The 14,181-nt window shown below is 54.7% G+C and overlaps 1 protein-coding gene across 1 annotated transcript in view; it reads right to left on the bottom strand.

The window, feature by feature from the left end:
- COLQ (collagen like tail subunit of asymmetric acetylcholinesterase) overlaps positions 1 to 13,868 on the bottom strand; it is a 323,105-nt gene extending 309,237 nt beyond the window's left edge. Inside the window, exon 1 of the mRNA XM_069212095.1 lies at positions 13,589 to 13,868. Coding sequence (XP_069068196.1) covers positions 13,589 to 13,808 — 220 coding nt within the window. The 5' untranslated portion in view covers positions 13,809 to 13,868. The remainder of the gene's footprint in view (positions 1 to 13,588) is intronic.
- Positions 13,869 to 14,181: the final 313 nt, after the last annotated feature.

Below are 14,181 nucleotides of genomic sequence, written 5' to 3'. Positions count from 1 at the left end.
TTCTATTGAAGAGCCCAACACATTTAGAATGTAAACAGCACAGTGGGACAGACTGGACACTGAGAGCGACAGATGATATCATATGAAAGAGTGCAAGCTGACTTCATTTAGAGAGGACTGGGGCTCAGAGGCCTGCCCTGAGACATCTGAAAGAACATCTGCACCAGAAAATGATAAGAGATGGTACAACTGACTGATGCAAGGAGCCTGGTACTCTGGCCCATTACAGAATACTCAATATCAGTCATGCACCCCCTTCTCCATATTTGTGATGGTAACCAGATTTATATATTTGTTGGGCTGTAAATTGGCCACTGAATTACTTGGTGGGAGTCAGTCTGTGGCTTCTACCTGGGGGAGGGGGTTGGGTTTGTTGTTTACAAGTTGGTTAATCCTGTGTACACCCGGTGAGGCGACATTGCACTGCGTATGTTGGTCCTCGTACAGATCCTGGCTGGATTGTGTGCGACATACCAGACCTCAGGCCGAGGCCATGCCTGTTCGAAACATTGGCTGAAGAATGACAGTGTGCTATAATTTCTTAATTTGGTATGCCCAGGGACTTACTACTCCTCGAGAAAAGATATGGGATGTTTGCTCATTTAAAAATGCACCATATCCATTTTGTCTGCCTGCAAGAAATGCACCTCTCTGGGGTTGAATTGCAGAAGGTGGGCAAAAGATGGAAGGATCGGGTATGCAAGACCAAGCACTCAGGGGTAGGGTGCTGGTGTGGGTTGTCCCGGGGGTGGGTCCCATGCACACTGGCAGATCCTTGCCCAGGGTATGCCGAATGGTCAGCCTCTCTCCATTGTTGCTGTTTACACACCTAATGTGCAGCAGGGGGACTTCTTTAATGCCATGTCTCTGCTGTTACTTCATGACCTAGGTATCCATAGTCTCTTGGGGGATGGGAGAGGGATTTTAATTATGTGAGAGACCTTGCTTTTGACTACTTGACTAGCCTCTCCAAGAGGCCTTTGGATGTACTGGCATGCCACTTTGACCAGTGGCTTACAAATAGTCACCTGATGGATATTTGGAGACACGTACTCTGGAACGAGACAATACCCCTGTACTCCCCGGTCCACTACCCAAATTCCAGACTGGATTATTGGCTTAGCTGCCATGATATCTGCCCAATTATTCTAAATATTGAATACCTGGGACACACAATCTCAGACCATAATCTACTGAAGATGGTACTGTCTTGGGGTGGACACTGCACTAATGTTTCTAAGGGCCAAAGTGTTAGCAGATAATGCCTATCATGGAGAAATAGGCATGTGCACAACCCAATACTTTGCCTAAAAAGAGCAGATAATGCCTAGCATAACCCAACACTTTGCCTAAAAAGAGGGGCTGGCCTCAAATGGCACAATTTTGTAGGATGTCTTCAAGGTAGTCACTCGGGGGCATTGCATCGAAACTACTTGCAGCGTACAAAGTGGAATGCGTAAATAATTAATTGACCTGGAAGGAGAAATAAAGTGCACAAAGATGAAGGTGGCGACCTCTCAGGACACTGGGACTGCCCTAACAGAATTGTGGAAGCGACATTCTGAATTGTGGAGCCAGCTGGGCAGCCTGTTCTAGAAAACCTTTGTAGCGACACAACAATCAGAGAGGGATAGAGCTGGCAAGATGCGTGCATGGCTCCTCTAGTTGAAGGTCTCAAATCAGAGGGATTTTTGATCGGGATTTAGTGGTCTTAAACTCACAAGAGACCATTTTTTTAGGCCTTTGCTGACAGCTGTTGCATCCTGTACGAGGCACACAACACTATGGCACTCATCGAGCTATGTGAGTATGTGCGTGAGATTCCCACCCTTGTCATAGAGCCGCTCAAGTGCCAAGAGGTAGGCGAACCACTACAGTTAGTTGAGATGTGTACAGAAATCTTGCAAATGGTGCACAGCAAAACGCCTGGTCTAGACGGACTTCCTGCAGAGTTCTATTAGATACAGGACCCTACTGGCAAGTAAATTGCTCTCTGTGTATAAGGCGATTTGTGATAAGGGGGAACTCATGCAGTCTATGAGGGAAGCACTCACTGTAATACTTCCAAAACAATTGAGGGACCCACCAGATGTGCGCTCCTGTTTCCCTCTATCCCTGCTAAACCAGGACTATTAAATATTAAGGCCCTCATTACAACTTTGGCGGGCGGCAGACCGACGCGCGCCCGCACTTCCGCTGTGGCCATTTCAACATCCCCGCTGGGCCGGCGGGGGGAAACCTAGTTTCCACCCGCCGGCCCAGTGGGGATGTCGGCCGCGACACGGGAGCCGGGTCCAAATGGAGCTGGCGGTGTTGCGGCGATGAGACGTGTGCAGTTGCACCCGTCGCACTTTTCACTGTCTGCTATGCAGACAGTGAGAAGCTCCATGGGGCTGTGGCAGGGGGCCCCGCGACTCCCCTTTCTGCCAGCCTTTTCATGGCGGTTCCTACTGCCATGAAAAGGCTGGCGGGAGGGGGACTCGTAATCCTGTGGCCAGTGCTGCAAGCAGCGCTTCCCTGGAGGATTACAACCGCCGGGACCAACGTGGCGGTAAACAGCCGGTCCCGGCGGTGCGACCGTGGCGGTAAACCGCCGGTCCTGGCGGTGCGACCGTGGCGCTTCCGCTGCGGTCGTAATTTCATGGATTGCACCACTAGCCTGTTGCCCTGGCGGTCTTTGACCGCCAGGGTTGTAATGAGGGCCTAAGTCATATTTTGGCCAACAGGTTGTTGTCATTGCTGTCTCCTTTGATACACTTGGATCAAAATGAGTTTGCCCCAATGTGCAACACTTTTTTGAATGTGCGCGAATTAATGTGGCGGGAACTATGGGCAGAGATGAGGTATCGATATCCCTGGACATCGAGAAGGCCTTTGATGCGCTTGGTTGGCCATCCCTTCACTCAGTGCTAGAGTAACTGAGGCTGGAGCAGGAGTTCTTACGATGGGCTAAGCCAGCAGTTCCCAAAGAGTGCGCTGCGGCATCCCAGTGCGCCGTCAGAACTCACCATGGGTGCTGCACACTACTTGGGAGCATGGAAAATGCTTTCAAAAGATGTGGCTTCTAAAACCAAACACGACCACGTAACTGCACATCTTTAGAATGCAGAGGAAACAAATCAAACATTAAGGGGATCATTACGACCCTGGCGGCCGGCGGTAAGGTGGCGGTAACACCGCCAACAGGCTGGTGGTGTTCCGCCCGCAATTATGACCGTGGCGCAATAGCCATGGCGATACCACCGGCCCCTCCAACATACAGCCAGGCTTCCGCCTGGCAGTCATAATCCCCAGGGCAGCGGTGCAAGCACCGCTGCCCTGGGGATTATGAGTCCCCGACCACCAGCCTGTCCGTGGCGGTAAACACTGCCATGGAACGGCTGGCGGTGCAGGGGCCCCCAGGCATAGCCCCGTCGCGCATTTCACTGCCCGAATTTCGGGCAGTGAAATGCGCGACGGGTGCTACTGCACCTGCTGCACATCAGCATTGCCGCCGGCTCTATTACGAGCCGGCAGCAATGTTGATGTGACATTTCCGCTGGGCCAGTGGACGGTAACACTGTTAACCGTCTGCTGGCCCAGTGGAAATGTCATAATAGGGAGCCAGGAATACCGCCGGCAATGGCGGTATTCTGTCTCCCGCAGCCTCGGCGGTCTTTTTCCAAGACCGCCGAGGTTGTAATGACCCCCTATGTGTTTTACAATTTACATTGTAACATTACAAAAACCTAACAAGTTTGATTTATTTGCACTGCGAATATTTCTCTCTCATACTACTGTACGGTTCCATTCTAAAGACATGTTACATTTAGAATGGAGCCGTACCGTAGTATGAAAAAGAAAGGATCACAGTGCAATCAAACTTGTTAGGTTTTTGTAGTGTGCATTATCGGCCTGAGTAACCCATGTGGGAATGCCATGTGGGGGAGTTATGGAAGCCGCACCTGTCAGCATCTTGAATGGTTTGGACCAGAGCGTGATGTCTTGCCTAATAAACAGCATGTCCTCTTAAGCAGTGCCAGGCACAATCAGGATAGTGACAAGAGAGTTATTGCTGTCTGTGTTCTGCAGCTACTCAGAAAATGCGGGTAATCATGAAATCACACACATGCCACATTTAAGAGGAAAGTGGGAGGTTTTAAAAAAAGAATCAGGAGAGTGTATTTCTCCCATTGAGGCCGGAGTCGGGTCCTCTGTCATGTGTGGGACTTGCAAGTGTGGCGCTGCAGGATCGGACCTCAAAAATTTGAATATGCTTTTTTTTAACCTGCCAGGAGGAAGGAGAAAGAGCTAAAGGGCACAAAGAGGTTGACAACAATGTTGTGCACTGGCCTGCAGCAGCTGGTTACTGTGAGTGCATACTCCAAGTCACTGAAGACAAGTCCATGCTGCAGAAGCCCTTTATCGGCTTCATCCCAATTATTTTCAGGGCGAAAAATGGAAGTGCTCCCGAGGCCTGGCTTACACCCCCCACCCCCTTGTAAAAACAAGCATTTGCAATGCAGTGGGTCTCGTGCTTGCTCGAGTTCGAGCTATTAGTGTTATAAATTCCTAACTGGACTGTTCTTGTCATATAAGTTGGAAATGAAAAATAAAACAGTTGACGTAAACAAGCCAATTCAAAACTCCGCGGCCGCCGTGAGCACAAAGGAAAGACACAAAAGGAAAAAGAAGTTTGCTTGCAGTGAAACGTATCGGCCATCGTGCAGTTATCCATGCAACAGGGTTGATGGCCAAGGTGGTAAGAAAACTGCCCCAAGGAGGGACAAACGTATAGCATTTACTAATGGTAACAAAGGATTTTTGAAAGGCAATCCCACGAACAAGTGAAAGTGATGGGCGTGCAGTGGGCGTGGTTAAAAGACCACCGATAGATTACAACACGTCAGCCTGCCCTACATAGTCAACATACAGAGTGTGCTCTGCAGTACAGGGGTATATAACTTACTCAGAGACGATGTACAGCGTGTGCTCTGCGCTATAGTGGAACATACAGCACGTGCTGTGCAGTGGCGGAATATGTACAGCATCTCTAGGATCGACGGATGCTTTGGTTATTAACAGACCTACATTTGATTAATGTACAGCATGTGATCTGCCCTATCGAGGTATATGCAATGCCCCGAGGTACCTCACTGCTTCTAGTTCTAAGGCACCCCGTCTTCCGCTGCTTCTTCCTTTCTCCCCATAGCCACATGGATCCACTCTATCGGCCACAGCGCTGCGATCTGAAGCTGAGATCTGCAGGGGACCGGACGCTCCTCGCACCAGGGGATAAACCCACCGAGCTATCTCTGCTCTCTGTTTGTGGTCCCCGCCATCCTCTGGCTCTAGCGATGCTTGGCTTTGCGGCAGGCCAGGGATGGCCTGGTTGGAGGGGTGTGAGTACTGGGGCGGGGGTCGTGCAGACAGAGTGTAGCGTGGCGGGGGTGCTGTGGAGGAGGGGGGTGGTATTAATAGAAGAACCTGGGCCTCCCTCGTCATATGCCAGACCTCTCCCCTACTACTGGTATTAAATGCTGTTGCTCAAAATAGACCAGTGGGGCCCCTCCATCACTGGTGGAGGAGTGGGGCAGGCAGTCAACATCCGAAATTATTTGTGGGAGCATTAAAAATAACGCGGCGCCGCCGGCTTGACGCCTGTACTCTAGGACCCCCTAAGTACAGAAATCAAAGTGTTAGCAGAATTCTTCAAAGCCAGCAGCGGCGCTGTAAAACAACGCACGCACCCCCAGCTGCTGTGGTGCTGCTATAGGAAACCAGAGGTATCTCTGCTGTTGCCCATAAAAGACTCATGCAGACCTCCTGTGTCGTGATAGCCCCCGCACATCCATCTGCTGTGACATGCATCCATCTGCAGTGCTAACGTATGGACCCATTCATCCATCGGCTGTGACATGCATCCATCTGCTGTGACATGCGTGCATCAGCTGTGACCTGCGTGCATCTGCTGTGACCTGCGTGCATCTGCTGTGACCTGCGTGCATCTGCTGTGACCTGCGTGCATCTGCTGTGACATGCGTGCATCTGCTGTGACATGCATACATCTGCTGTGACATGCATACATCTGCAGTAGTAACATGAACCCATTCATCCATCTGCTGTGACCTGCATCCATCTGCTGTGACATGCATACATCTGCAGTGGTAACATACGAACCCATTCATCCATCTGCTGTGACATGCATCCATCTGCTGTGACATGCATCCATCTGCAGTGGTAACATATGAACCCATTCATCCATCTGCTGTGACATGCGTGCATCTGCTGTGACCTGCATCCATCTGCTGTGACACGCATCCATCTGCAGTGGTAACATATGAACCCATTCATCCATCTGCTGTGACACGTATCCTTCTGCTGTGACATGCGTGCATCTGCTGTGACATGCATACATCTGCTGTGACACGCAGCCATCTGCAGTGGTAATATATGAACCTCCACATCCATCTGCTGTGACATGCACCCATCTGCTGTGACATGCATCCATCTGCTGTGGTAATATATGAACCCATTCATCCATCTGCTGTGATATGCATCACTCTGCTGACATGCATCCATCTGCTGGGTAATATATGAACCCACACATCCATCGGCTGTGGCATGCATCCGTATGCTGTGACATGCGTGCATCTGCTGTGACATGCTCACATCTGCTGTTGCATCATACGAGCACACACATTCCTCTGCTGTGACATTGTATACGTTCCATGCATGCATCTGCTGTGGTAATATATGAACCTACACATCCATGTGCTGTGACATGTATCCATCTGCTATGACATGCACAAATCTGCTGTCGCATCATACGAGCACACACATTCCTCTGCTGTGACATTGCATACGTTCCATGCATGCATCTGCTACGGTAGTATATGAACCTACACATCCATGTGGTGTGACATGTATCCATCTACTGTGACATGCCCACATCTTCTGTCGCATCATACGAGCACACACATTCATCTGCTGTGACATTGTATAAGTTCCATGCATCTGCTGTGGTAATATATGAACCTACACATCCATGTGCTGTGACATGTATTCATCTGCTATGACATGCACACATCTGCTGTCGCATCATACGAGCACACACATTCCTCTGCTGTGGCATTGTATAATCGCCATGCATGCATCTACTGTGGTAATATATGAACCTACACATCCATGTGATGTGAGATGTATCCATCTGCTATGACATGCATCCATCTGCTGTGACATGCACACATCTGCTGTCGCATTATACGAGCACACACATTCCTCTGCTGTGACATTGATGGGTTCCATGCATACATCTGCTGTGGTAATATATGAAGTGTATACCGTTCCCTGCACAGCTTCCCCTTCATTACCAGATCGCCCCTCATTCCTTACCTGCCGGGGTGTGCGTGGTGGGGGGCGGGGAGGGGCGTTTGGGCGAAGCGCACGGGGACCAGATGCTCCTCACCCTTGCCTTGCCCCCATCGGTCCCCGCCCTCCCTCGTAGCCTACCTCCTCGGACTGGCACGCCCTCCCCCTTGCACTGTACCCTCACCTCCTTACCTCCGTGGACTGGCACGCCCTCCCCCTTGCACTGTACCCTCTCATCCTTACCTCCTTGGACTGGCATGCCCTCCCCCTTGCACAGTACCCTCTCATCCTTACCTCCTAGGACTGGCACGCCCTCCCCCCTTGCACTGTACCCTCTCCTCATTACCTCCTCGGACTGGCACGCCCTCCCCCTTGCACTGTACCCTCACCTCCTTACCTCCTAGGACTGGCATGCCCTCCCCCTTGCACTGTACCCTCTCATCCTTACCTCCTTGGACTGGCATGCCCTCCCCCTTGCACAGTACCCTCTCATCCTTACCTCCTAGGACTGGCACGCCATCCCCCCTTGCACTGTACCCTCTCCTCATTACCTCCTCGCACTGCCACGCCCTCCCCCCTTGCACTGTACCCTCTCCTCCTTACCTCCTAGGACTGGCATGCCCTCACCCTTGCACTGTACCCTCTCATCCTTACCTCCTTGGACTGGCATGCCCTCCCCCTTGCACAGTACCCTCTCATCCTTACCTCCTAGGACTGGCACGCCATCCCCCCTTGCACTGTACCCTCTCCTCATTACCTCCTCGGACTGGCACGCCCCCCCCCTTGCACTGTACCCTCTCCTCCTTACCTCCTAGGACTGGCATGCCCTCACCCTTGCACTGTACCCTCTCCTCCTTACCTCCTAGGACTGGCACGCCCTCCTCCTTGCACTGTCCCCTCTCCTCCTTACCTCCTAGGACTGGCAAGCCCTCCCCCCTTCCACTGTACCCTCTCCTCCTTACCTCCTCGGACTGGCAAGCCCTCTCCCCTTGCACTGTACCCTCTCCTCCTTACCTTCTAGGACTGGCACGGCCTCCCCCTTGCACTGCACCCTGTCCTCCTAACCTCCTAGGACTGGCATGCCCTCCCCCTTGCACTGTACCCTCTCGTCCTTACCTCATCTAGCACGCCCTCCCCCCTTGCACTGTACCCTCTCCTCCTTACCTCCTAGGACTGGCATGCCCTCCCCCCTTGCACTGTACCCTCTCCTCCTTACCTCCTAGGACTGGCATGCCCTCCCCCTTGCACTGTACCCTCTCCTCCTTACCTCCTAGGACTGGCATGCCCTCCCCCTTGCACTGTACCCTCTCCTCCTTACCTCCTAGGACTGGCATGCCCTCCCCCTTGCACTGTACCCTCTCCTCCTTACGTCCTAGGACTGGCACGCCCTCCCCCTTGCACTGTACCCTCTCCTCTTTACCTCCTAGGACTGGCATGCCCTCCCCCTTGCACTGTACCCTCTCCTCATTACCTCCTCGGACTGGCACGCCCTCCCCCCTTGCACTGTACCCTCTCCTCCTTACCTCCTAGGACTGGCATGCCCTCACCCTTGCACTGTACCCTCTCCTCCTTACCTCCTAGGACTGGCACGCCCTCCTCCTTGCACTGTCCCCTCTCCTCCTTACCTCCTAGGACTGGCAAGCCCTCCCCCCTTGCACTGTACCCTCTCCTCCTTACCTCCTCGGACTGGCAAGCCCTCTCCCCTTGCACTGTACCCTCTCCTCCTTACCTTCTAGGACTGGCACGGCCTCCCCCTTGCACTGCACCCTGTCCTCCTAACCCCCTAGGACTGGCATGCCCTCCCCCTTGCACTGTACCCTCTCGTCCTTACCTCATCTAGCACGCCCTCCCCCCTTGCACTGTACCCTCTCCTCCTTACCTCCTAGGACTGGCATGCCCTCCCCCCTTGCACTGTACCCTCTCCTCCTTACCTCCTAGGACTGGCATGCCCTCCCCCTTGCACTGTACCCTCTCCTCCTTACCTCCTAGGACTGGCATGCCCTCCCCCTTGCACTGTACCCTCTCCTCCTTACCTCCTAGGACTGGCATGCCCTCCCCCTTGCACTGTACCCTCTCCTCCTTACGTCCTAGGACTGGCACGCCCTCCCCCTTGCACTGTACCCTCTCCTCTTTACCTCCTAGGACTGGCATGCCCTCCCCCTTGCACTGTACCCTCTCCTCATTACCTCCTCGGACTGGCACGCCCTCCCCCCTTGCACTGTACCCTCTCCTCCTTACCTCCTAGGACTGGCATGCCCTCACCCTTGCACTGTACCCTCTCCTCCTTACCTCCTAGGACTGGCACGCCCTCCTCCTTGCACTGTCCCCTCTCCTCCTTACCTCCTAGGACTGGCAAGCCCTCCCCCCTTGCACTGTACCCTCTCCTCCTTACCTCCTCGGACTGGCAAGCCCTCTCCCCTTGCACTGTACCCTCTCCTCCTTACCTTCTAGGACTGGCACGGCCTCCCCCTTGCACTGCACCCTGTCCTCCTAACCCCCTAGGACTGGCATGCCCTCCCCCTTGCACTGTACCCTCTCGTCCTTACCTCATCTAGCACGCCCTCCCCCCTTGCACTGTACCCTCTCCTCCTTACCTCCTAGGACTGGCATGCCCTCCCCCCTTGCACTGTACCCTCTCCTCCTTACCTCCTAGGACTGGCATGCCCTCCCCCTTGCACTGTACCCTCTCCTCCTTACCTCCTAGGACTGGCATGCCCTCCCCCTTGCACTGTACCCTCTCCTCCTTACCTCCTAGGACTGGCATGCCCTCCCCCTTGCACTGTACCCTCTCATCCTTACGTCCTAGGACTGGCACGCCCTCCCCCTTGCACTGTACCCTCTCCTCTTTACCTCCTAGGACTGGCATGCCCTCCCCCTTGCACTGTACCCTCTCCTCATTACCTCCTCGGACTGGCACGCCCTCCCCCCTTGCACTGTACCCTCTCCTCCTTACCTCCTAGGACTGGCATGCCCTCACCCTTGCACTGTACCCTCTCCTCCTTACCTCCTAGGACTGGCACGCCCTCCTCCTTGCACTGTCCCCTCTCCTCCTTACCTCCTAGGACTGGCAAGCCCTCCCCCCTTGCACTGTACCCTCTCCTCCTTACCTCCTCGGACTGGCAAGCCCTCTCCCCTTGCACTGTACCCTCTCCTCCTTACCTTCTAGGACTGGCACGGCCTCCCCCTTGCACTGCACCCTGTCCTCCTAACCCCCTAGGACTGGCATGCCCTCCCCCTTGCACTGTACCCTCTCGTCCTTACCTCATCTAGCACGCCCTCCCCCCTTGCACTGTACCCTCTCCTCCTTACCTCCTAGGACTGGCATGCCCTCCCCCTTGCATTGTACCCTCTCCTCTTTACCTCCTAGGACTGGCATGCCCTCCCCCTTGCATTGTACCCTCTCCTCTTTACCTCCTAGGACTGGCATGCCCTCCCCCTTGCACTGTACCCTCTCCTCCTTACCTCCTAGGACTGGCACGCCCTCTCCCCTTGCACTGTACCCTCTCCTCCTTACCTCCTAGGACTGGCAAGCCCTCCCCCCTTGCACTGTACCCTCTCCTCCTTACCTCCTCGGACTGACAAGCCCTCTCCCCTTGCACTGTACCCTCTCCTCCTTACCTTCTAGGACTGGCACGGCCTCCCCCTTGCACTGCACCCTGTCCTCCTAACCTCCTAGGACTGGCATGCCCTCCCCCTTGCACTGTACCCTCTCCTCCTTACCTCCTAGGACTGGCACGCCCTCTCCCCTTGCACTGTACCCTCTCCTCCTTACCTCCTAGGACTGGCAAGCCCTCTCCCCTTGCACTGTACAGTCTCCTCCTTGCCTCCTAGGACTGGCATGCCCTCATCCCTTGCACTGTCCCCTCTCCGCCTTGCCTCCTAGGACTGGCATGCCCTCACCCCTTGCACTGTACCCTATCCTCCTTACCTCCTAGGATGGGGGCTCCCTCACCCGCACCTTTGCTCCCACACTCCTTACCTTCTTGGCTGAGGATGTCTTCACCTATCCATTGCTCTATCCCCTCATTTCATACATTCTAAGACGGGGGTGCCCTCGCCCCTTCTGTTGTCTCCCCCTCCTTATGTCCTAGATCCCAGGAAGGGGTTGCCCTCACTCCTTCCATTCAGTCATTACACTCCAGACGAGGGATGCATGCCCTCACCCCTTCCATTGCCACCTCACACTTGCATTCCTTACATGCCTGCTTGGGGGTGCCCTCCCCCTTCCACTCTCCCCTCGCCTCCTGCTACTTTAATTCACAGGAAGGGGGTGTCTCGACCCTTCCATTGCCACCCCATCAGAAATGAGGCTATCCCGCCCCTTCCTATGCTCCCCCCTCATTCCTTACCTCCTGTAATGGGGAGCCCTTCCCCCTCCCTTCCCTGCCCACTCCTCCTTATTCCTTCCCTCCAAGGAAGGGGCTGGCATCACCCCTTCCATGGCTACCTCATTCCCTACCTCTTAGATTGGGGGTGCCCTCGCTCCAGCTCTTGTGCCTCGCCCCTCGCATTCCTTACTGCATAGAACAGGGACCCCTCACCCCTTCTAGTGCAGACTCATTCCTTACTGCATAGAACAGGGACCCCTCACCACTTCTAGTGCAGACTCATTCCTTACTGCATATGACAGGGACCCTCACCCCTCCAATGCCCCATTCATTCCTTACTGCATAGGACAGTGACTCCCCTACCCCTTCCAGTGCCCACTCATTCCTTACTGCATAGTACAGGGACCCCTCTCCCCTTCCAGTGCCCACTCATTCCTTACTGCATAGGACAGGGACCCCTCACCCCTTCTAGTGCAGACTCATTCCTTACTGAATAGGACAGGAACCCCTCACCCTTTCCAGTGCAGACTCATTCCTTACTAAATAGGACAGGGACCCCTCACCCCTTCCAGTGCAGACTCATTCCTTACTGAATAGGACAGGGACCCCTCACCCCTTCCAGTGCAGACTCATTCCTTACTGAATAGGACAGGGACCCCTCACCCCTTCCAGTGCAGACTCATTCCTTACTGAATAGGACAGGGACCCCTCACCCCTTCCAGTGCAGACTCATTCCTTACTGAATAGGACAGGGACCCCTCACCACTTCCAGTGCCCACTCATTCCTTACTGAATAGGACAGTGATTCCCCTACCCCTTCCAGTGCCCACTCATTCCTTACTGAATAGGACAGGGACCCCTCACCCCTTCCAGTGCCCACTCATTCCTTACTGAATAGGACAGGGACCCCTCATCCCTTCCAGTGCAGACTCATTCCTTACTGCATAGGACAGGGACCCCTCACCCCTCCAATGCCCCATTCATTCCTTACTGCATAGGACAGTGACTCCCCTACCCCTTCCAGTGCCCACTCATTCCTTACTGCATAGGGCATGGACCCCTCACCCCTTTCAGTGCCCACTCATTCCTTACTCACTAGAAAGGGGGTGCTCTCACCCCTTCCAGTGCCCACTCATTCCTTACTGCATAGGACAGGGACCCCTCACCCCTTCCAGTGCCCACTCATTCCTTACTGCATAGGACAGGGACCCCTCTCCCCTTCCAGTGCCCACTCATTCCTTACTGCATAGGACAGGGACCCCTCACCCCTTCCAGTGCCCAATCATTCCTTACTGCATAGGACAGGGACCCCTCTCCCCTTCCAGTGCCCCCTCATTCCTTACTACATAAGACATGGACCCCCTCACCCCTTCCAGTGCCCACTCATTCCTTACTCCTTAGAAAGGGGGTGCTCTCACCCCTTCCAGTGCCTACTCATTCCTTACTGCATTGGACATTGACCCCTCACCCCTTTCAGTGCCCACTCATTCCTTACTCACTAGAAAGGGGGTGCTCTCCTTCCAGTTCCCAATCATTCCTTACTGCATAGGACAGGGCCCCTTACCCCTTCAATGCACACTCATTCCTTACTCCCTAGAATGGGGGTGCTCTCACCCCCTCCAGCGCCCCAGTCTCATTCCTTACTCCCTAGAATGGGGGTGCCCCACCCCTTCAGTTGCTCTCCCATTCCTTACCTCCTCGGACGGAGGTGCCCGCCCTCCTGCCCTCTTTGCCCCCCCCATTCTTGAACGCCCCCAACCCCCTTTCCAGTGGTCCCTCTGCCCCTTTTCCTTACCATCTAGAATGTGGTGGCCTCACCCTTTAACTGCCCCCACGTTTCTTAATTCCTAGCATGGAGGTGCCCTCGCCCCTTCCACTGCCCTCTATGCCCCCTCTCCGTCCCCTCTTACCTCCTGGCAGCGGGAAGAAGCCCTCCATGAGGGGGCTTTGTGCCAGCACAAGGCAGAGGAAGAGCTGGAGGTAGAATCCGGTGGCCACGGGGCTGGGGGCCACCATCCTGGGGCAGGGGCGCGGGTCCTCGGCTGGCACGGGCTGTCGGCGCTCCTGTCCAGACCCTTCCCTGGTGGGCTCTGGGAGGGAGGGAAGGAGGGCGAGTGACCGCGCTCCCATCCCCTCTCCCTCCTGCGGGGAGAGCGCAGCACCGGCTTAACCCTTCCGGGCCCGGCGCCGCCTTGGACAGCAGGCTGGGGCCCCCAGGGGGCCAGGGCTGCACTCGGTGTGGGGTGCATGGAGGGGTGGGCAGGTGGGCGTGCAGGCTCAGGGAGAGGGACACCCTGTGGTGGCCAGAAGGAGAGACAGAGGGAGAGATATAGGTTGATGCAGAAAAAGGCCAGACAGACAGGCACAGAAGATCAAAACAGAGACAGACAGACAGACGTTCACCGTGAGATAGACAGAGGTCTCTGCAAAGAGGGAGAGACAGGGACATATGTAGATACAGACAAGGCCACAGAGACAGACAGACGTACACCGTGAGGTGGAC

The sequence above is a fragment of the Pleurodeles waltl genome, chromosome 10 (assembly GCF_031143425.1).
Source record: "Pleurodeles waltl isolate 20211129_DDA chromosome 10, aPleWal1.hap1.20221129, whole genome shotgun sequence".
In the NCBI taxonomy this organism is placed as follows: Eukaryota; Metazoa; Chordata; class Amphibia; order Caudata; family Salamandridae; genus Pleurodeles; species Pleurodeles waltl.
The sequence above is the reverse complement of the archived record's forward strand: the minus strand, read 5'-3'. Positions and strand labels throughout refer to the sequence as shown.